This window comes from Bombus vancouverensis, chromosome 3 (genome assembly GCF_051014615.1).
Source record: "Bombus vancouverensis nearcticus chromosome 3, iyBomVanc1_principal, whole genome shotgun sequence".
Lineage (NCBI taxonomy): Eukaryota > Metazoa > Arthropoda > Insecta > Hymenoptera > Apidae > Bombus > Bombus vancouverensis.
The window spans coordinates 19,646,810-19,670,001 of NC_134913.1; the positions used below are offsets into that span (position 1 = coordinate 19,646,810).

At 35.8% G+C, this 23,192-nt stretch overlaps 3 protein-coding genes across 9 annotated transcripts in view; 2 read left to right on the top strand and 1 right to left on the bottom strand.

Annotated features, from left to right (window-relative positions):
* Window positions 1–346: 346 nt before the first annotated feature.
* On the top strand, window positions 347–8,982 carry Pdzd8 (PDZ domain containing 8). 3 transcript variants are annotated; one of them, XM_033328911.2, is made up of 9 exons: window positions 347–1,310; window positions 1,387–1,579; window positions 1,654–1,916; window positions 1,999–3,076; window positions 3,167–3,429; window positions 3,512–3,715; window positions 4,577–4,726; window positions 5,314–5,496; window positions 5,574–8,982. In XM_033328911.2, exons 1-9 carry the CDS (start codon window positions 918–920, stop codon window positions 5,784–5,786), a joined length of 2,940 nt encoding a protein of 979 aa, XP_033184802.2. In that variant the 5' UTR covers window positions 347–917; the 3' UTR covers window positions 5,787–8,982. The 3 variants fall into 3 exon arrangements, with proteins under 3 accessions (XP_033184802.2, XP_033184803.2, XP_076473169.1); XM_033328912.2 differs by lacking the exon at window positions 4,577–4,726 and having other exon boundaries at window positions 351–1,310; XM_076617054.1 differs by lacking the exon at window positions 347–1,310 and having other exon boundaries at window positions 1,395–1,579; window positions 1,635–1,916.
* A 962-nt stretch (window positions 8,983–9,944) lies between these two features.
* On the top strand, window positions 9,945–17,053 carry Sclp (leucine rich repeat containing protein 20 sclp). Of its 2 annotated transcripts, XM_033328946.2 has the most exons (5): window positions 10,575–10,709; window positions 14,494–14,777; window positions 15,391–15,534; window positions 15,702–15,869; window positions 15,959–17,053. In XM_033328946.2, the coding sequence occupies exons 2-5, from the start codon at window positions 14,714–14,716 to the stop codon at window positions 16,120–16,122; spliced, it is 540 nt and encodes a 179-aa protein (XP_033184837.1). In that variant the 5' UTR covers window positions 10,575–10,709; window positions 14,494–14,713; the 3' UTR covers window positions 16,123–17,053. The 2 variants fall into 2 exon arrangements, with proteins under 2 accessions (XP_033184836.1, XP_033184837.1); XM_033328945.2 differs by lacking the exon at window positions 14,494–14,777 and having other exon boundaries at window positions 9,945–10,709.
* Window positions 16,657–23,192, bottom strand: part of Cip4 (formin-binding protein 1-like Cip4) — a 32,345-nt gene continuing 25,809 nt past the window's right edge. The window contains exons 4-11 of one of the 4 annotated variants that reach the window (XM_033328920.2): window positions 22,502–22,808; window positions 22,178–22,324; window positions 21,717–22,076; window positions 20,829–20,858; window positions 20,177–20,484; window positions 19,906–20,097; window positions 19,555–19,679; window positions 16,657–19,453 (exon numbers count right to left, since the gene is read on the bottom strand). In XM_033328920.2, coding sequence (XP_033184811.1) covers window positions 19,296–19,453; window positions 19,555–19,679; window positions 19,906–20,097; window positions 20,177–20,484; window positions 20,829–20,858; window positions 21,717–22,076; window positions 22,178–22,324; window positions 22,502–22,808 — 1,627 coding nt within the window. In that variant the 3' untranslated portion in view covers window positions 16,657–19,295. Of the gene's footprint in view, window positions 19,454–19,554; window positions 19,692–19,905; window positions 20,098–20,176; window positions 20,485–20,828; window positions 20,859–21,716; window positions 22,077–22,177; window positions 22,325–22,501; window positions 22,809–23,192 lie in introns of all 4 variants that reach the window. The other 3 variants (XM_033328919.2, XM_033328923.2, XM_033328922.2) reach the window with 3 other exon arrangements.

The following is a 23,192-nucleotide window of genomic DNA, read 5'->3' on the forward strand; positions in this document are numbered from 1 at the left end:
AAAATATAAAAATTTACTTATTAAATAACAGATCTATTTATAAAGGAAAATTCAACAACTTCTTAACATATATAACTTATTTTACTAAATATTGATTTATAAAGTACTTTATCATATTTTTTATGCTCTTTTATTTTCCACTTTGTTGCGGAAATATTAGTTATTATCATAAATTTTTGTTTCTTGATAAACATAATAACGATAGTAATAGAAGTATCTTTATAATTTTCATTATTACGTATATCAAATAAACCTAAAAATATTGTAATAATGATATTTATAATCGATTCATTTATTTTAATATGGGATTCAAAGAATATAAACAATATTTCTATTTATCATGCTTCAGATAAACAATCGACGAATCTGTCAAATTGACAAGTTTATTTGGCATTAACATGGCTGCCGAGATCAATAGGAAACTGTCATGATACATTTTGTCCATGCTCATTGGTGTTATTAGATTTTCTAATATGTATTGTACGGATATTTTTTTGTGAACATGAATATTTTTTAAATCGTTAGAAAGGTTATTCATATTTTTCTGAAAATGTCATAATCTTGATTTATAATGGTAGGTGAAAGTGTTCTGAATATTTGCCGATCCGTGAAACGAGGGTGATTCATAACAATGTAATACAGCTTTACAAAAACGATATTTTGTTTATGATCGATTAAAGATCGTAGATATTATAGGAGTTCCTAATATTTAGTATGAACGTAGACAATGTACTTATCTTAGAAATATTACTTAAAAAAATTTAAGATATAATATTTTTACATGATTGTTGTTTCATACTTGTCTCATAAGAGAGTAATTGTTTCTACAATTTGTGTGAATATTTTTCGCTCTTAGTAGTGAAGACATTGGTATTACTCAAGGAAATCATTGAGTTTCCAATAGATGATATATTAATATGGACATTTTTGAATATATTTGCATATCTGTGATTACATTTGTGTGTGGTATAATATGTACACTTGTGCTGGAATTTTATTTATTCAAAAAATACTTGGAGCAAGCACCTTTGGAAAGTACACCAAGAAAATTAAAACACCATGGCAAGGCTCAGTTACCTAAGGAGTTACTTGACAAAATTCAAGATGAAAAAACAAGTTCCATAAGCATATCACGCCAGGGTATGTGCCAAGGCAATGAAAACTTGGCAATAAATTTAACATTGCAATTTTTGTTTAATGAACTTAGAAATGCTGAGAGAGTACGCCTTTGGTTGTATAGAAAGTTAAATAATGAGTTCAAAGAATTATTAACTCAATCTACCACTGGCAAATTGCTAGACAGTGTACAGGTAAAGTATATACTTAGAAGTATTATTTAATATTTGCACTAAAGTTACATCAATAATAATTTATATATATTTTCAGTTAAGAGACTTGAATCTGGGTTCACAATTTCCCACAATAAAAGGTTTAGAAGTTGCAGATTCAAAAATAGATGCTGATACAGGTTTATTGGAGACATTGGATTTATCTTTAGATTTACATTATTCTGGAAATTTTCAATTATCGATAGATGTTAAAATGCTACTGGGAAAGACTGCATATATGGCTTTACAAGGTAAGAAATTATTTTCTCTAAATATTATTTTTGAATAAATTCTAGTAGAATATAGTTAGCAACATCTTTTTTAGTGAAACGTATCAGTGGCAGAGCTAGGTTGCAGTTTACACGTGTTCCATATACTCACTGGTCCTTAAGTTTTTATTCAGATCCTATACTTGAATTGGAAGTACAATCCCAATTTCAAGGTCGTCAATTACAGCCACAGATCATTTCTTTGATCACAGGACAAATTCGTAGAGCTGTGCGTAGGAAGCATACATTACCTCGCTATAAAATGCGTTACAAACCATTTTTCCGTAGACTAAACGACGAAGCAGTAGATTTATCCGAAGTAAAATATATATTTTTATTTAAAAAGTCATAAAAGTATTGAAAAAGAATATATTTAACAAATATTTAAAACTCTTATTTAGGTTGCCAATATACAATTGACACCAGGTTATTTGGAGGTATCACTGGTGGAAGTGACTAGATTAAATCTTGGACCTAATATACTTAATGCAGACGATAGATCACAAGTTGAAGTATATTGTACAATAAGCATAGATTCAACACCTTGGGTATATCTGACTCAATATACTGGAGTTCCTTATATGGTGTTGGACTTAATTATTAGTAAAGTTGGTTCTCAGCAACTTGGCGTAGTGTTTAAGCAAGAATTTGTGCCAGAAGTAGGTCATGTATGTGTGTTAGTCGAGACTATAATAGTTGGAAGTCCTGCTGCAATCGCTGAGATGAGAAAAGGGGATATTTTAATAGCAGTAGATGGCAAAAAGGTGTCTAACATGAATCAAGTAGCTAAATTTGTAAAAAGTGCGGTGCAGAGGCGTTTTATCATAAGGGTTGAAAGAAAATATTCTAAAGCAGATTCGGACAAACAAGCTAGCATGAAATTGGATAGTGAAAGGATATCAGCAGAAAGAGGAGTTGATAAGAAAACATTAAAAACTGATTTTATATTTAATAAGGGAGATACGCCCAGTGCCGAAGACAGCAAGATCAAATTTGAAAGCCAAATAAAATTTTCGGATTTAAAGGATTGTGAAAATGAAATTTCTGACAAATTGGAAATGAGTAGTAGACTATTTAGAAGGAGAAAAAGCAGCGCACATACCGATGATACTACTCAGACACCAGACGCTACCCCCTCTAGAAAGATTTCAACTACTTCGAATCAATCGATAATATCGAGTAGCTCTCAATTTTACTTTAATGACGATAACTATGTAACAAATATATCAGACTTATACTATACTACTAAAGAAAAAGAATATGCATCTTTAATCACTTTCGAAGAAACTAGGTCTTTTCAAATTGATTCAGAACTCCAGTACTTAAATATAGGAGTATGGGGTCGTGTAAGAGGAGGAGAAATTCAAGCAAAGTTATTAGGATATATTAACGTCCCTATGAAATTAATTCTGGCACAATGTTATACATCCTCCACTGGTCATTATCTTAAATGCTATGCTTTATTACCACCAGATAGTGGTGTGTAGTATTCTTATTAAATATGTATAATTGTTAATATCATATTTATTTGTATCTATTTTTTACTAATTTTATATACTGTTCTGAAAGCTTCTTTGGCGACGGTACATCCAAAACTACAAGGATATTCAGGATTCGACCCAACACTTTGTTATGGTGATATTTTATTATCTTATTTATGGGAGTCTAGTTACCCGAATCGTCATATAACTGGTGATTCAGGGAAAAAGGAAAGTACAGAAGCTGTCAAAACACAACCACCTTTGAGCGAAGAAATTTCTGAGAAAAAGCTGCACGATTTTATTAGAACTCATTTTCATAGAGCAACACACTGCGATTTTTGTACAAAGAAGGTCTATGTTCTCACACTTATTTGCTTCTTTATGTGTACGTTTTAAAGTAAATAATACAATTACATATATCTTCGTTATATAGATTTGGCTGAAGGACGCAGTGCAGTGCAGAGATTGTGGTATGGTGTGTCATAAGAAATGTGAAGTTCGTTGTCAAGCATCAGGAACATGCGGAGCCGAAAGTATAACAACAATGGCATTGGAAGCAGACGAAATAGAATCTACTACTGTTATTGGGGAATCAGGTCCAGAGATTTCTCTAACCAGTTGTGAAGATAATGTACAGGTACTCAAGACGTAATAAAAGTATTTATTACACAGAAATGGCATTGTCAACTTGTTGATTTTTAAATTTACACAACATTTTAAAACAGCAATAAATGCTGTAGTTGACAATTCCATAAAATAAATATAAATTCTTATTCGTTTTTTCATTGTGATTTAATATGACACTTAGTGATTTTAAGACTATTTACAACTTAAAGTTAGATCTCTGAATTGAAATTTATCGAATATGTAATATATATGAATATATAATTTATATTTTTATTAAAAAAAATTGTACATTAATTTTGAAAGATAAAATTTTATTATGCAATTGTCGTTACAGTGGAATTTTACAAAAGAAATATAAAATTACGATCACTATGCATATCTACGCTTTACTAGTTATATTTGACTGTACAGTATGTAATGCTGTAATCAAGGAATTGCAGTTTCTGGGCAATTAATGTGTATTTGAAATATTTAGAGTATTCTTGGTATTTTGTACATAGGGAAACAACTGTTAAGTGTGATTCACCTTATTGTTGGTAATAAAATTGGTCATCTGCATAATAGGGAGGTGAAGGTTTTTTGTAGGTTTGCACCTTGACCTTGCTTCTAATGTTGAGTATTTGTGAATTTTGTAAGTGAATAGATCATTTGTTTTATTATTGTCTAGTAAACCTTACACACAAAATAATCAAGAATGAGGTAGAGGGCGCGATTGCGTGATGTATCGTTTCTCCTTGTTCTCTTTGTTTTTTAATAGTTTATCGGTGTTGTCGATTGAATAAGTAAAATTATTAATATTGATATTAAATGAAATTATAATAGAAATTAAATTTGGTATTAAAAATTTGAAATCCGTTGATCGATTAATCAGGGTGCAACTATGATGGCCATGAAGGCTAGTATAGCTAATACTCTATTGGGCCTGAAGAAGGCTGGAAGTACCAGTTGCTTGGCCCCACCGGCTTCCGGTACTGGTCTGGCATCTAGAAGTCTTCCCCCAAGTCCCTGTGCATCCCGCAAGGTAGAATTTAATAACACAAATTTGTTCAGTTGGAACAGAGAAGGATCTCAGATTGATATTCCTTGCATTAAATATCAATAGCAATTTTAATTATATCAAATATAATTTTGGGCCTTCTCTGCTCTATTTCTGTTCTTTGTTCTATTTTTTGTACCAGCAATTGTAAGGGGCAGAAAACACGCTTATGACTAACAATAAGATATTGACTGTCATTTTGAAGCTTCAATTATATTTGATTCGCTTGTCGTTCATTGTACGTGCGATGTCTTTGGAACTTTGTACCAGCTTTCTATTTTTTCCTTCCTATCGCAAATAGTCACACTATTCTTTATTGCTCATGGCACTAACTGTTATTTGGAGAGAACAGACACGCAGATGCACATCGAGATCGCCATGCTTATTATATAAGATATTGTTGTATTGATACTATATAACTAATACAATCTCTCATAGAGTGATAAACGATGCTTTCTTTACACCTTTACTATCATATACAATCGAGGTAGGTGCATCTATTCTTTAGGGTCAAGATCTAAAAATGATTCTAAAATTGCCGACGAATCTGATCGAATTATTGAAACGTTTAGAATTCATTGGTTGGTGGCTTGGGCATAAGTCCCGATCTCTTGGAGGGTGCTGAACCTAGCGTGGCAGCTCCTCTAATAGCTGGCGATTTGGACGATGGTCTTATGTCTAGAGCTAAAGATACCGGCAAGTTTCTGTACAAACATTTGGAGCCACTAGAACGCGTTGAAAAAATCAATGTCATGGTAAAAATAACATTGAACTTTAAATTAACAAAGCATATATCAATTAATCGTATATTTAATGTTAACATTTAACGTAGATGGGGAAGCTGAAAACTGCGCTCGACGCGGAAACTGCCTCAAGATTGGAATTATCACAAAGCGGAGAAATGGACAGTATTAAATTAATTGCACAAAGCGATTTACGAGTGCAAGCACTTAGTGTCTTACTATTGCATTATTGCGCTGGATTGCAACACGCGCAAGAAGCATTAGACCGATCTCAAAGAAACAGAGAGTCCCAACAAGCTTAACTTCAATGAGAAAATGCCAACAAAACTATCGATATACATTCCAATCCCGCGTACATTCTATTTCACTTCACTGTCTGTTTAATACAGAAATCGTCGATAACTTTGGTCGATTATAAATATCCGTTCAGGTATCTGTATCATATATATACGTACTTACAATTGTACGTATTATATGGTTGCTTTGAAATTTCTCTATAAATCGTTCAGCGACATTCATGTTAATAGGCCTCTAGATAATACTCGTAAATTTTACCGTGATACCTTCATAGTTTACCAGAGAACACCAAATATTAAGACTTGTATTTACAGATTCTATGTATACTCGTAGAGAACAGAGTACAACGTATACCAGCTGTGTTTACGCATAGAGTATTTTCGGCGGTGTAGGTAAATAGTTGTGTTATAGAATGATTAGGATAACAAAAACGGGAAAATAGTGTCTTGAGTTTAAGTGTAAGGTAGTGAGTAATTAGATATTTAATTACAGTATTCGATAGTTTTGCGGAACAGATATTGTTCTCTTTCATATCGATATAACGATTGACCTTCGATTATGAGATTTAAATAATTCAGAATAGATTTTGTTTCTTACTGAATCGTATTTTACTTATCTGTAAGCCGGCTGCAACGAAATACATTAATTGCGACTGATTTAAAAAATATCAACGTTAGTATTATCTACATACGAGTATGAATGAAATACACGATACGGTAGAATTCCATCCATAGATAACACGAATAGATAACATCGAGGTATTGATATATACATATATTTCATGGCTTTAACAAGATATTACGATCTATTGTTAGTATGTAAAATAAATATAAGAAAATCAATATAGATTATTGAACGAGTGTTCAGTGATAATTTGTACTCGTATTATTTAAGACTAATATCAAGATTAACGAAAACCGTTTCTTGAGCGATTATTCTCTTGAAACACGCTGTTCCAAGCGATGATTTAAGTATCGAAAATGTTTCGTTCGTCCAACGAGAAATATATGCGAATAAATGCGAAATCGGGTAGACGTCCGTTTATATCTATCGGTGACGATGATCTTTCCGTTTAAACTACGTGGAAGATGCGAATTCTTGGTAAATATGAAAATACTCGAAAAACGGAGACGCAGTAACTTGCGAGCGCACAAAGAGTCAACGTCAGAGCCAAAGATTTTATAGGGCCAATGTTCGCGGTCAAACAGAGACGTTTTGCGAAGGTTTTCCGCAGATTATAATCGCGGGAGGCCAGATTGCATCGTAAAAGCAAGGAAGAAGATAGCTTGTAGTATAAAATTTTCAACAATTCGGATGTCATTTTGTTTTTCACTTGATCGTGAATCAACGAACGCCCGCGGTCAACCCTATTGTATTCCCCGTGCGATACTTTTCATTTGCACACGGGCGTACGACTTCCCAAGATTCAGAAAAATTTACTGCGCGAATTATTCGTGGAACATGATGTTTCTTTCCGACACGTGTTGGCAGATCACAGTTGGCGTAAAATCAGAACTCGGCGGTCTTGACCGGATGTAAAATTACGCGTCGTTTTAAAAACGTAAAGTCATCGAATTCACAAAGAGAATGTATGTATGTACGCGTATCGAGCAAATGTTTTACGTTCATTATTACGAATTAAAAGGTCGATCAAGGATCCTTCTTTAAACATGAAATGGGTCCGTTGGAGACTGAAAAACCGCGAACATCTTCCTTGTCGATATATGAAAATGTACCATTTACATATATATAGAAAGAGAGAGAAGAGGAAGAAATCATTTGGGGGGAAGAGAGAAAAAGAGGGTATACACGTGCATGGACCGCGTGCATCGATCTCAGCACGATACAGCGTAGCTTATATCTCGCGCACGTTCATGCGAGAGTCAATACGAATACGACGACTGAAAAGTCATGGGGGATTTTGGCCCGCGAATCTATTCTCGTCCATGAAATGCACGCGCAGTATCCTCTGGCCACGTGCCAAACATACCGAAGAATCGTATAAACATTTTATCCCTGTTGGGCACTGGACTCTGCAATGAATGGAGAGAAAAGATCTGCATGGAAAACTAAAGACGCGATTGATTTTTCTTAAGTACCTCTCCGCGCTAGTTCATCATTAAATCAGGAATAATCGGAGATTCGGAATCTACTATTTTTTCTTCTTTCCATAGTTTGGTGAGAATATTCGATACGATTGGTAACGGATGAGTCATAAAGATTTTCTTTTCCAGAATACCGCGTGATCGAACGAACGAGAGATTCTTTCGGGAGAAAGGCGTAGAAATACGTTGTTTAATGCGGTGAAACGAATACGCTTTTCGATCTCGCGACCTCAGCCAAAACACGCGCATTCGATGTTTTCTTTTGTCTGAAAAGATGCCCTGGCAGTATCACTTATTCCAGATGCTCCTTCTAGCTGTTTATTATCACGATGAAACGACGACGCACGTGTCCGTATGCAATCTTTTTTGTAAACCGTCACTTAACGGAAGATTAATTGTATTTTATATTTTCGAATATTTCTCGATGAAATGTTCGATATCCTTTCCCATAGATCGTCAACTCTTGTCCAAGATAACGAACATATATTTAGCAAGTCTGTCGATCGATTTTCTTTTTATAGTCTGTTCCAAAGAAATACGTCGAGAAATTTTCCGAATGGTAACGCGTGTTCGTTTCCATTGTCGTGCGAAACGTGCCATTTTTGTATCGCGTTGTTTGCGAAGAGATACATACGAAGAAAAATGAAACAGAATGGTTACTGGAAAAGTTCGCCACCGATGAACGGACGGGCAATAATGAACGTTCGCAATGGCGCAGTAGGCATCGTGCCGAACGGATGGTTCGTCGTATTTTCGACCTTGGATTTAGACGATGTTTCGAATGAAGATTTTGCGAACAGGAATGGAAAGGTGAACGGAAAGAACGGAACAACGCTTTCGTCACGAAAAAAGGAGCGGAAGCGTATGAAATTCGTGTGCGTTGAACATTTTTCATTTTGAACCTTGTTCGCTTCCTCGTCCTTACCGCGTGAGCTACGCCGCTAATTGCACATTTATGTAACGACGCGATTCGATATACACACATATATATATATATATATATATATGAATGTATATTGAATGTATTTCATATATATATATATATATATATATATATGAAAATAAAAAGAATAAAAAAATATTTGAACAACGACAATCGAGGAATCGTCTGTACACGCGGTTGTATAATAATTTCTTAATCCGCTGTATAATTTCTTTCAGCTAATCTATCATCGAACGTTTCCCCTTTACGCTTCGTACGCATCTGAGAAATTTCGTTCGCTTTTACAGTATTGCGTAAGAATTCTGGACGTATGGATAAATATGAAACGAAAAATTGGCTCGCCACGGATCGTACGATCTTCAGACGGTTCTTTATAACATGTCATGAATTATAGATGAAAGAAACGTGGAATTAATTAAAGCGGCAAGTCGAAAGAGGAACAGAATTTGGAAGCTCGTAACGAAATGTTGGTAGGAAGTTGGCCGGCGTCATTCGCAGAGTCACGTAAACGTGCAGACGCTTTCCAAACTTACACGCACGATATCTAGGTTTCTTCCGAGTGCAGGCACGATCAAAAGAACCTCAATCTCGATAGAACGTGCAATTAGATGAGTCATCCCGTTCCGCGAGAACTTTTGCATCGAGTATTACGCTTCTCCCTGCGACGATCCCTTCCTGTTTCCGTCAATCTTACGTTCAGACTTCCTTCGTCTATGTCACAAAGGCCTTCGAGTAGTCGTATTTACGCGCCTATTTCTGTACGAAGAAACTTCAATGCCGTGTTTAACGTAGTTCGACTCTTAAGAAGCGTAACGCGGAAAAGCTACACACAAACGGTCCACGAAAATTCATCCTGTTCTTTCTTCGTTGAAAGGACAATGACAATGCGAACTCTGAAACGAGACGTGTTCCGATAGCTGGCACCTTGATTGCACGTTCGTGAAAATCCTAACTCCAATTTCGACAGGTTGCAGGCCGAGTGCACCTGGCTGTGCATATGCGTTGTGGCACCTACAGTTGTTTTCAAACAAAGAGAGGGAGTTGAAACAAAGTAGTCAGCTGATTCGAGATGCATCTTTGGTGGGAGACTCTGCTACGAAGGCTTAAATAGCACCGCGTGGAGTTCTGCACTTCAGTGCCAGCCAGCGTCACCTGAAACACTCTCGTTTCGATATCTCTCCCCTTACCTTCTGAGAGTTCTTCAAGTGCGGGGAAAAACAGAAAATCGCAGGAATCTCGCAGCTTCGTGAAAGATCGAGGACACGACGATCTCGTCTCAGACGCGATCGGTTCATCGATGTTCTCAGAAGTCAACGTTTCTCCGTTGTTTTCTCGATAAACATACCGACAACATTTGCGACGACAACGCTAGAAGTTCGCATTAGACGCGATAGTTTCAGGCAACAAGTATCTCGTCGGAAAAGTGCGTTTCAAGCGTTCTTTGTGTACGATCAAAAGGTTGCGTCCCGAAACATGATTGTTTTTTAATGCGCGAGGAAGAAGTGGAGAGAATCAAGGGTGCTATCGATACTTCGAGGAAGAAACCATAAAAGCGTGTACTTGATCACTGTGCAACGAGTTCGACAGTGATTAGACAACTTTGAAGAGATTCAGTGATCGTTCGATTCCGAATAAATAGAATTTCTAGACGAGTTCCTTGCTTTCGTTTAAAACTCTACAAAGATTTCTCCACGTCCGTCGTACATAATCAAACGTAGAAGAGATGAGACCACCCGCGTACAATGGTGACGATGTGCAACAGATTTCTCAGGAGCAAGGAGAGAGGAACGTGGCTATGGCTGTTTGCGTCCAGTTGGCGGGTCGGGCGATAATTAGGGTAGTTTCCCGGTGCGAAGAGGCGCAGGACAATTGTAATCTAGGTGGGTCAAATCTATCATCGTATGATTTCCTATCTTTGATGACGTTCTAATCTGTTTCGCCTCCTAACATCGACAAAGTTTCGACTTGCTCGTTGGATTTTCGAATGTAAAACAATAAATCTGCAGAAAAACTTGATCTTTGAACCTTTTCTGATAGAAAAATAAAAATAACTCTTTTAAGAGAAAAACGCATAGTTTTTTTTTTTTTTTTAAATGAAAAACTATTAATAAAAGAGCAGACAGAAAGTAGTATTTTTCTTTACTAGCGTTGACTCGAGAAACTACTTCGCTAACGTAGAATTGGTTAGCGAAACGTAATTGTTTACTTCGCGTTTGATACTTTCTACGCTACGATATCTTTCCGCCTTTGAGGTATTACACTTTCGCTCGGCTGAGAATTTCATTTGGGGAAAGAAAACGCGCTGGAACATTCGTCGAGTAATATTCGCGTTTCCATGATTCTCTAAAAATTAGATCAAGATGTTCTTCTCGATTTATACTTACTGTACGATCGATGAATAAAAACGCTATGATCGTTTCACGAAACAGAGAACAATTCGCATAATGGACTGCGCACTTTTCCTCATGTATATGATAATAAAAGCTCAGATAAGATATCGGATAATGCTAAAATTGTATATGTTTTTTCAGAAAAGTATACTCAGACTAATTCCTTATCACCTCCACGCTCACGTTTGTTCAAATCCGGTCTAGTGGATTATTTCTTAATCGATTTCACTGAAAATTTTTGCTTGTACATGTACTTGCAGTTAAGCACGAACTGTATATCGCAGATCGGATAAATCGTAAATCTTATGCAGGTTGTTTAAGTTCGCTAGCTGTTTGTAACGCATGGCCCGATCTCCTACTGGTATAATCGACTCGCAACAGTACATTTGCCGGTAATGTAATTTGCTCGACTCCCTATTGCACTCAAACATCGCAAATAATCTTCTTAACGTGTGCAAAATCGTGAAAGCAACTTGATGTTCGCTTATAACATGAACTAAATTGTTTACATGATAAATATGGAATCGAAAAGAAATTGTTCCATCGCAATATAATTTTGATCGTTTTGCCGCCGCAGGAGACATTATCAATAAATTACGAACGATCGAATAATAAATTAATAGACGTCGTGTCGTATCGAGCGACCTTAGAACTCGCTTGGTTAGAGTTTAGAGGACTAATATAGTTGGCAACTCGATACGCGTTTCTAGCCGGCCTTGATTCGTTGTTTCGACTGACCCGTAACCGTAACGAGCTCGATTTTCAAACTACCGTGACAAACTAGGTTCACCAGTACGCTAATGTCTTCCGCGTCGATACTTACTTTTCAAACCACCGTATAGATCATGCGACTCGCTTCCTGATTCAACCTGGAAGTAAGAACGAGTCTCAGTCCTCGCCTTATCTGCTTATCCGGATAGATTTGAGACCTTCCTCAATGTCGCCTCATCCAAGTTTGTCTCGAATCGGTCTGTATCGGGTGTTACCTTATCTCTTCGTTGTTTCTTTGTTTGTTAATTATTTTAGGCGCACTCTTATAATGCCTTAATTACGTTCTTTTTCTCTTAGCTCTATCGTGATTAAGAACATTACTGTCAAGCCGTCAAAAGTAAATACGAGATTTCTAATCGGTAACTGGCGAAAGTCTTGAAGCGGAGAAAATGAGAGCGAGAGGTACTTGGCAGCCACGTTCAAGGAGTCACTCTACGTCCGAATGCGCATTTCTGTAACAACACTTGTAGCGATACTTGAGAAAAATTGTTTTGACAAGAAACATCGGAGCAACAACCAGAAGCGATGTAATTTATTATAGTCAGCACTGAATTGTGTTATCAAGAATTTCTTTGTCATTTAAGAGTTCATTCTAATTCTATTTCTTTAAGTTCGGCATAAGATAATTAAAAGTATCTTTCTATTCTACTCTATATAAATGTCTTTCATCTTTACCGACATAGTATTACTACTCGAAAATGCAAAAGAGATGTTATAACGTTAGCTCGTTAGGTGATAGGGATATCTAATGTTAGTATGATGCATTAGGCAAGCATACGTAACAGGTGGTCGTGTTCTTTGCTGCGGTAGCGGCTCGTGCATCAATTCGAATAAAAGTGAAATGCTCGCTCCGGCTTCTAGCATAGATAATTGGTTGGATAAACATTGCGTTACACAACTCTTGTATCCGGTCTTTGTTCCTTAAGCTATCCAACCATCGATCCGAACACGTTGCAAATTTTGTCTTTATGAACGAAGCTTAAAATAATACGATTACATCGTGTACCGTATAACTGCAGTACTAATACAAACATTTTTATGACGTCCGAGCCGTTATGTTTCCTTTGCAATTTTTTCATTTTTTTACAATACTTTGTATTGTATTTTAACTATATTAATAAACAATTTTAAGTTTGTAAACACTTTAATATTGGCTATTGATATTATTGTACGATATATGGATGACTCAACTTGTGAGTCAACAGTCGGCCAACAGGAAGATCTATTGTACGTTTTGGAGGCATTTGTGCATACGAAAGGTCAATCTCGGAATAGTGAACCGCTACGAGGCCCTGGCAAAGTAAATGCTCGCGCTTTGCATGTCGCACGAGAGTCGTTTCTTCTTCCTGATCTTTTTACATGTATCCACGACAAAGTGTTAATGAACTACTAAGCTGTTACGTCATCATGTTATTTTCATTGTTGTCCCATTATTTTTTAATACATTCATTATTTGAATGTGCAATTTCTGCTCATTGTCTTCTTTCAATAAAACTAGAATTTCATCTTTCAAATTTTTTGTCATATGGATCCGACAATAAAAAATCGGGCTTACCGATGCATGCAAACTTAGTTAACTCGTAGCGTTATTTGTCCAAAGTATAAAACTTGTGCTTGAATAAGTGAGTCAGCTTGCAGTTTTATCACTCGACCTGAACCCTGTTCCGTAAAAAATATTTACATTAGTGAGCGTATTATGAATATTTAATAAATGCGTATGATTGAAATAGACTTATTTCATAAGAAATCGAAGAATTATTAATTTTTATGTGAACAGCATTATTTTTTCATATGTAAAACATGGACGATACTGTATATTTTCATAGCCATGAGATAAAATACGAGTGTATACACCTTGTACGCTATATGAATACAGGTACGCGAGGCGCCACCATGTATGGAAACGTAACCTTAAATGGTAGCTTGCCACCAAAGCCATTTACTACTTTATAGCAAAAAGTCATCGCCACTGTCAATACAAACAGTAAAACATAGTCAGGTAGTTGACTCAGTTAACAGCGTTGAAAATCTTTTCGTTTGAAATATAATAAAAGACGAAATTGTGTTTGAAAGTTTAAAACAGATAATGATGTTAAAAAATAAGTACGAACGAAATATAGTTTCGTTGTAGCGAAGTTTTCAAATGTTCGATACTGTACCTATAAATCAATTCATGAAGTAATGTATAATATTTTATCTCGTACGATGTTAAGTATCGTGAACTATAAATATATTGCTTCGGTAATAAAATTAATCGGCTTAAGTCGTACATAAGCATTTGCAATAATATAAATCATAAAAATATTACTTGACGCGAAACAGAAGAAGGCATAACAAAATCAGAACTAAACGCGCAAGCGCCCGAAAAATGGCGACAAGATTTTCTAGCGCAATATCGAACAAGCGAGTGTCCCGCATCTATTTTCACATCGCTAAAACGCTTCTAAAATTTGTTTTTGTCTTATTAAAATTCAAATTAGATAACAACAAATTTAAATTTCAGTCATTAAGAAAATATGATACTACGAATATCAGAATGTATCAGACATTTTACATTATCGTCATTGATTTCCACGTCACAATATCACAGCACGAATTTCCGGAAAGTAAAGTGAATGCCAAGGTCATCAAACGCGTGCTATTTATTTCTGAAATTCGTCGAAAATAAATGTTTCATATAAAGGTGGCGAGACGTCTAACTTGAGTCAGTTTGCCTCAGCAAGATGGCGAACGCCGTCACGAGAGTAGTGTTGCGCTGCGAGGATGCACAAGAAACTAACAATCTTGGTAAATTGTACTTTGTAAAATATTTAAAAAATCGTTTTCATAGACTGTCAAAATCACGATTCTCGCAAACATTTAAGACTAGTCTGTTTAAATTAATTGTCATTGTAGATACTTTAATTTAGTTCATGACCTAGTTTTCGCTGCTACAGGTGCATCGCGGGTTTTATAAAAAATTGTATGTGTTTATCCAAGCTTTTCACGTTTTCAATATAATTTCTATGTGCTTAATCAGATTAGATTCGATCTGTAGCTTCGAAAGTAAGAAACAATAATTGAAAAGTGTGCAAACTGCTATTGTTATCGTCGTGGAATATTGATACACTGACCCAGTTCGACAGCTGATCTGTCAAGAACACAATACGGCCGGGCGCAATATCTTCGTGCTCCAGTTGTGAAAATTGAACACATCACTATTTTTTATGACATGTAGTTCCAATATATATGTGTAATACATAGAATATATATGTTTAATATAACGTTAATAATGTCTTGTTTATATAACTGTTGATGTGTTTAATTTGATCAGATATAGATTTCGGAAAATATTTTTTTTCATGTATGAAACAAAGTAATTACGTAACACTTTTTAATGTTACCATTTTATATTTTTCAGATCTGTCAGAATGCCAACTAATGCAGGTACCTGATGCAGTTTATCATTTAATGAGACACACAGAGTTAAAAAGATGTAATCTGTCAGGGAATGTGATAACAAAAATTCCACCAAAATTTGCAGTCAAGTTCTCTCTGATTACTGGTAAGTTGATTAATACTTGTTTTTAATTAAATATTCGTACTGTTAATTTCTTTTTCGTCTCTGTTATTATCTTGTTTTCGATAATTAAAGAAAATTTTATCTCTTTTTTTCTATTTAAGCTGAAAGGTATCACTGTAATACAAATTCAAACACGTAATCGTTTCTAGAACTGAACCTGAGTCATAATCAAATGAGTAAGCTACCAGAAGAACTTGCTGAATTGCAAGCTTTAGAAAGGTTGGATATATCGCATAATACATTCATTGCTTTGCCACCCGTTACATGTCGGATACCGCAACTCAAGCGGCTTCTTGCTAACAACAATTCAATCATTGGTAAGCATTACTTACTTTGTTACATAAAGGATATTTAAATGATTCAGTTATCGATATTATTGGTAATTTTGATAATTTTATTTTTCTAGACATAGACGTTGAAAGACTCAGGCACGCTCCCGCGTTGGAATTTATTGATCTTCAAGCCAATCCATTAACGGCCAGGATGCACGATCTTCTAAGTACTTTAACTCGAATTAAAATTGAACTGACCCCTCGACAAGTCGAAGAATGGGAGGACCTCACTATTTGAAGTGAATCCATAGTTCAAAGAAAACAATAATATCTGCCAAAGCAGCTGATCGTCGAATAATCGTTCTACATGGACGTAGTTTGCTTCCATTACTATTGACTGAGATTGTTCAAAAGTTCGCAGATTGTTACGCGAATTCCGAACAAAAGCAAGTATTTTGTACAGTGACAAAAAAAGCACATGACTGATCGATAACAGGTGTGATGATATGCGGCAAGAATCATCAGGAAATGGAACTCTCTCCAGTTGATGTTTCTTATAATCTGTACTTAAGGATAGACTTGCCGCGTACCTGGAACTTTCTTCATTGATCTCGTGGATAGCGATTGATTGTCACTTCTTTTACTCTCGTTTTGTACCGTGTGGATTTTTTTAGATATTATTATGCTGCTCGCTCATTTGGCCCGCGGAATGCTGTGATCCATGTATGTGTAACATCGCGAGCTGCCGATTCAATTTACTACCATATTTTTACTAACTCCAAATAAGTATCCTGTACATTTAAGATATGTTTTATTATTTTTTATGCGTGGACTTGACACACTGCGACATATTATGTAATAAATCGAACGACTGCCAATATATAGGCGATCTATTACTGACATTTTCGCCATAAATCGATCAATACTTTTGATTTTATAAAACATTGAAAAGAAAAAGAAGAGAATGAGAAGTATAAATCCAATGTACCGATTAGAATATACAAAAATTCATTATTTTCTTTTGTTTAGATACGTGTCTTATGGACTGGTAAGAATTTACAGGAACAATTGTATTTAATTTATATAAACGATATGTACATTAAACTGTATTATGTATTAATTGTAATGTAGCTCTGTGTATATGCACAACAGGTATCAGAATGTATTGCTCTGTATTTCTGATCTAGTCAATTGTCCGCGAAATGTTACAATATACTTTAAGAAACACAGTTCTCCTTTATTTTTCCTTCTAACTCACTTCCTTTCTAATGGTGAAAAGGATGTTAAGGAGTAATAGATGGATACGTTGGATTTGCACACTAGTGTCTCAAACCACGTTATATTGGTTTAGTAGCTATATTTTTTCAATATTAATAATAATAATAATAATAATTAATAATAATAATTAAACGTATAATGAGTCACGGAGTTAATTATCTACAATACTTGTTCATGAATATAAAATCACAAAATATACATAGAATGGACGCGCAATTGAATGTTAAGAATTAAGGTAGACATACGGATCTCGTTCTTTTTTCTATCGTTATCTAATAATTTTCTCATTACACTTTCATCAAGTGATACAGCCTATCAAGGATCGATATTCAAGCGAAAAGTATCGCGACTGACTTTTCATTGAAACCGATAACCGCACGCGAAAATACTGTTGACTTTCGCAAAAATCTTACAGCTCGCATTCTGACAACTAATGATAAATTTAAAAAATATCGCGCGAAGACACGTACTGCATGCTTATTCTTGGTTGCTCAGAAAATGCAGTGAAACATATAATCGTATGTCAGGGGGTAAAGAAATTACAGCGAATGAATAGGCAGCAGTAATTGCGGCTCAAGAAAGAGCTATTGATCTTTGTTTAATTTCGTGTACTTGCGTACCTTATATACCGAAGCTATACTTTAATGAGTGATTATAGTTTATATATCTATATGTATATATATACATATTTATTTATTTATTTATATTTATATATATACATATACATATACATATTTTTAATACGCGAGCATATATACGACTACACGATTTCGATACATCGCAATCGAATCTAGGACGAATCTAGGCTTTGTAACTGCGAAGCTAAGAATTTCTTCCAGCATCGAAATAGAGGCATTTTTTCAAACAAAAATGTTAACACCACCATTTCGTACTTATATCTGCAATGGAAACAAATGTATCGCTTCGCAGGATACACATCGAATCTGGCACTCACACACGTACCATTCATTTCGTTCTTCCTCCCATATCCCTTGCAATATGTACAGAAATATATTCTAACTAAATTCACATCCAGGCAATATCATAAACAAAACTTAACCGACCAATCTTCGGAATCTACTTGCTGTACAGAGCACCACCTAATCACCTTCCTGTTGCATTAAAAAGAAAAAAAAAAGAACAGAAAAGACGAACGTCAATTAATAAACTTACTAAAGAACAATAGAAGATAAAAAATAATTCAAAAATAATTGTAAAGAAGCGACATCACATTTCTATCATCGGCTAAAGCAAGAAACAGACATATATATATATGTGTGTGCCATAAAACAAATAATGCATTTTCCCCATTTTTATAATATATATAAGATTTAAATAAGAATTAAATTTAAAAGCACTATAGTATTTATCAGTTTCTTGAACTTCGGCAGAGATAGTGTGAATTCGTCTGTGAGTTGCCTACTTTACAACCGAGTTAATAAAAAAAAGCACATAAAAACTCGTGCAATTACAACGACCGTAATTTTTATCCGTGATGTGTAGGCGGAGCACATGTTATATATATATATATGTGTGTGTGTGTATGTATGTGTATTATACGACAGGTATTTACTTTCATTAATGAAGTTGCAAATTATTTACTTGTGTATATCTAAATTACAGAGACGCGTTTCCAGAATCATCCAAGTGATCAGGGTGCTTTTATCATTTTTCTTCAAAAAATGTATCGTACTTCGCAAATATTGAACGTGTACAATGAAACCTCCTTAAAACGGTTGGGCATAACATCATTCTAAGTAATTGTACGATCTTAACTATACTATTTAGTACTAAGTGAGTTCAGCTTGTCGATCACTTTTGTATAAAAGAAGCTAGATCTTAAAAGTGAAATTTAATTTCTCTTTGTTCTCTCTTGTTCGATAAACTGATGGAAGCTAGAGGGAAATGTGTTGGGCATAATTGACTGAACCTTCGACAACCAAAGTCATAAGATTCTTCCAAAAATCAGAACATTGGCACATAATAATTTTTATTTATACGACATAACCGACATTTAGGCCCATGATTTGACCAGAGTATATGCTGAAACCTTGTGCCATTCAACCAACACAAAACCCTTAACAACACTCTCATTGCTATTTTTAATCGTTCAATGTACCATATTGAACTCATAGTATGAATAACCTTGAAACTTCCTCATTTCACAATTGTTTAACGTTCTAAAAGAAGTGGCTAAGTGTTATAGAGATGACACTCTATGTAAGATGTAGGTACAAAGCCCTCGATTGGTTGTGAAATGCGTCGCACACGCGTCCATCCATCCCCTTGATCTAATTCAATCATGTATAATTCTTCTCCATCGTACATCGGTATTGAACCTTCGCTAGTCGCTAAAAATATAATTTTCAATTCATATATATATTTTTTGGATTATTAACAGAAATAAATTAAGAATACTTTGGTAAAGTTGTTGGATGCATCGTGTACGTACCATCGAAAGGATAAAGAGCCCTACACGTTCCCAATGGCGGTTGAGCATCAATTTCATCAACGTAATATTCTTCTCCGCCACTACCAGGAAGGGATGTCCTCGATTCTCCAAGACCAGATTCCGGGCTATTCGTGGAACTGTGCATCAGTACCGTAAAGCGAAAAGCGTGTCTAATTGGTCTAGTTAAAAATTCTAATCTGTATTTATACCGATTCAAAAACTCATTATTATCACAACGACTCGACTTAACAAAAAGGAAGTCTTTCACGGTAGATCCTAAATTAATTTCGTAATATGACCCGATATAGAATTGATAGAATTCGAAATGAGAATTAGTTAATTAAAACTTACCCGTGCGTCGGCTGCGGCGTACCCGGAGCACTTTTCTTGTGTATTGGTTGATTAGCGTTCGCATTGCTTACACTTGAATCAGACGCCGATCTTGACAGACTTTCCTCTCCTCCTGAATGACTGGATCTTCTTGAACTTAACGGCCTTGTTGCGGAACCATTACTAGTCGGTTTTCGTGGTGCTTGACTCGGACTAGAAATTTTAGATTATACAACTTACACTATGAACTAAGTAGATCGTGAAAAGAGTCTATGAAATTCTGCAAGGTCACCTGGATAAACTGACACCGGCGCGCATTGCTTCTTCGAAATAACCTTGGAACTTTGCCAATTCTGCACCGAGTTTATCTAGTTTGTTGCTCGATTGATTCAATTGTCCTTCTATGCTCATCGGATCACCTAACGCAGGATTTTGTTCGTATACGCCTTTCATCTTCATCAAGCCGTCCCTAGCTGCGGTTTCTTGCTGAATTTTTGCTTGTATTTCATCCAGCCTTTGCTGTAATCTCTTCTTGCGTTGATTCGGAGGTAGATCGCTGCAGTCCTCCTTTGCACCGTCGCCATATCCAGGCACATTATTCTGGAATGTTTCAATTTAAGTATCCAAGTTTCAAAGGTGAATGTTAGCAAAATATTTAATGAATTACGATGGAAAACAAGAGAGAAGAAAGCACGCGATTATCATATATATGATAGTAGAGTTAATTCTACGTTACTAATGAAGAGTTAATATATACAAATTCAACAACGTTTTATATTATGCGTCACTTTCACGAGCATACTTAGAGCTGGACAAAATATCAATGAAATAAAAAAAATATACATAAAGGCGAGTATTCTGTGGTCAATCATCAAAACCGTGGGACTCTGTGAATAAGGACTGTCGTACAATAGACAATGACAACAGTAAAGAAATAGACAGACCTTCAAAGCTATGCCCACCTCGATCAACTTCTGTTGTTCGCATGAAACAAATTCCAAAAGCGTATCATTCAGCGAATGAATCGGAAAAACGGGGCTCAGGCGATAGCGTTGAGTAAAAACTCAGTAAAGAAAATATCATGGACATTACATATTCCGTAATACGCAAAATGGCATTTACTGTTTCAACGATGTCTGAGTTTGTACTCGGCCAACAAGACACATCTAACAAACGTACGTAATTACTGATATATATCTCGATGCAGAACAAAATGCTGATGTTACACAGTGGCAGGCGAGCAAGCGATTTGTAGTGTACTTACTAAGTACAATAGTATCCAAATTCATAGTCCACGGGTGATTGGAAACAAGAGACCACACAGGCAGATCGAACCATCCACCAAATTAATAAAAAGTACAGAAGAAAGATAAGTTATGCTGGCTACGCGAAAATTAACACGATACTATTTTAAATTATCGTTCGAACTAGATAGAATGAACGTTATATCCCTATTCCATCCCTTTAGCCTTAAAGATCGCACGAAATAAAAAGGAAATTTTAAACGAATAATAACATCGCTAAAAATTAACGGAAAACTGGGATTATTTAGAAAACTAAAAATTACACGAATCACTCATGCTGCAAAAGATCTGTGTGCGTATTTCAGGCCTGTTGATAGATAATTATGCGAATATGAGCATCGAATAAGGTAATTACAAAAAGATAAAGAATATTTCGTGCATATTGTAACTATCTTTCGTTCTTACTTTCGACGTTTTTACACTTTTGAAGAGAGAAAGAGTAAAAAACGTGAACAATGCTCGAATCACAAACATACTTATGACACAAATAAAAACTACACTGGTGGAATCGCTATGAACAACATTTACCTTATTGCTACTGAATATGCCGAACAGACCAACCCTCTTCTTGATTTTACTACCGGAAACGGTACCCTTCGCTGTCAGGTGATGATTGTGTATCGGCTGCATCACGGGTTGTGACAACTGACTATTGCTGTCATACGTTTTAGCCACGGAAAGGTCTTCGAACGGAAAATCTCCCGGAGGCTGGAAGCCGCTTTTGTAACGTTCGATTACCAATAGCGTGTCTTTTTTCTCATTGATCTCGTTTGCCGCTTTCTCGATACCGTCTAAACACTGAGCGATTATCGGAGCCACTGCTCGTTCTATTTCTACAGACTTTAGCATGTAGTTTCGCATGTTTTTTATTCTCTTTTCATCGAGTTCCTACAACAAGATATATAGAGCGTTGAAATCGTGTACATCTTCAAAGAATAGGAATTCTGGATTCCAGACGGATAAATAATAGATCAAACAATGTCGTATACCTGCAGGTGTTGAAACACTTCTGGCATAGCCGTGTGATAATGCAGCGTCTGCATGTCGTTTGTTTTCTGCAACTGATTCGCGTACTCGGTTTTCGCTTCTTCACTCTGCTGAGTTTTTAAGGTCATGTTCATCCTCTGCTTTTCGACCTGAGCATAAAATAAACCATACAGAGTTCACAGATTATTACCACGCAACTTGTATTCCTCGACAAGTATCCACGGATCGATATTCGCTTAGAGTTTTATGTTAAAAGCTACTCAGCCAAGTTAATTCGAAATTTCTCAGGTGCAAAAGTGAAACGAGGATCAAAACCATCCACCTACTTCCGCTCTCGAGAGATTTAAATCAGCATCTGCCCTTTGATAATTTTCCACTGCTCTTTCCGCCTCACGGAAAGCTTTCTCGTAAGCCTTCCTAGCACGCTCCAGATTCCCAATTTGACCGGTCAGGTTCGCCATTAATCTGGCGCCTTCTTGAAGGTGCTTTTTACGGTCTTCCTTGAAGTCCTTCACGAGAATATTCAATTCCCTTAACACGTTTGCCTGTAGATTCTCTGCGATTACTTCCCTCTGTCCTGCCTGATCGTTTACCTCGTTCAACTCCATTTTGAACGCTCGACATGGACTATACCTGCGGTCAAAGTTCATACATCGTCTCGTATTTAATTATACGACGCAAGGTCATAAATCTTCTGGTTTACGTAAATTAATATGACGCAGAACGAACCGCAGCATGAAAAGAAACAAGCCTATGAGCGCAGTAACGAGCCAGTTACTGACTACAACTTATAATGCAATCTACCCACGCCCTCAGATAAGAGATTAGCTACTGTTTTCTGTCATGCCACGCATGGAATATCAAAGGCGCTCGAGAATTTTTCTTTACTTTCAGGCGCCGCGTTTGCATTCTAATCGAAAGTCTAGGAAGCATTCGTAACTCTTAAGAATTGCAAGACGTACGCGATCAGTTGCGAGATCAATCCTGACTACGAGGAATAAATATCGAGGATTGACG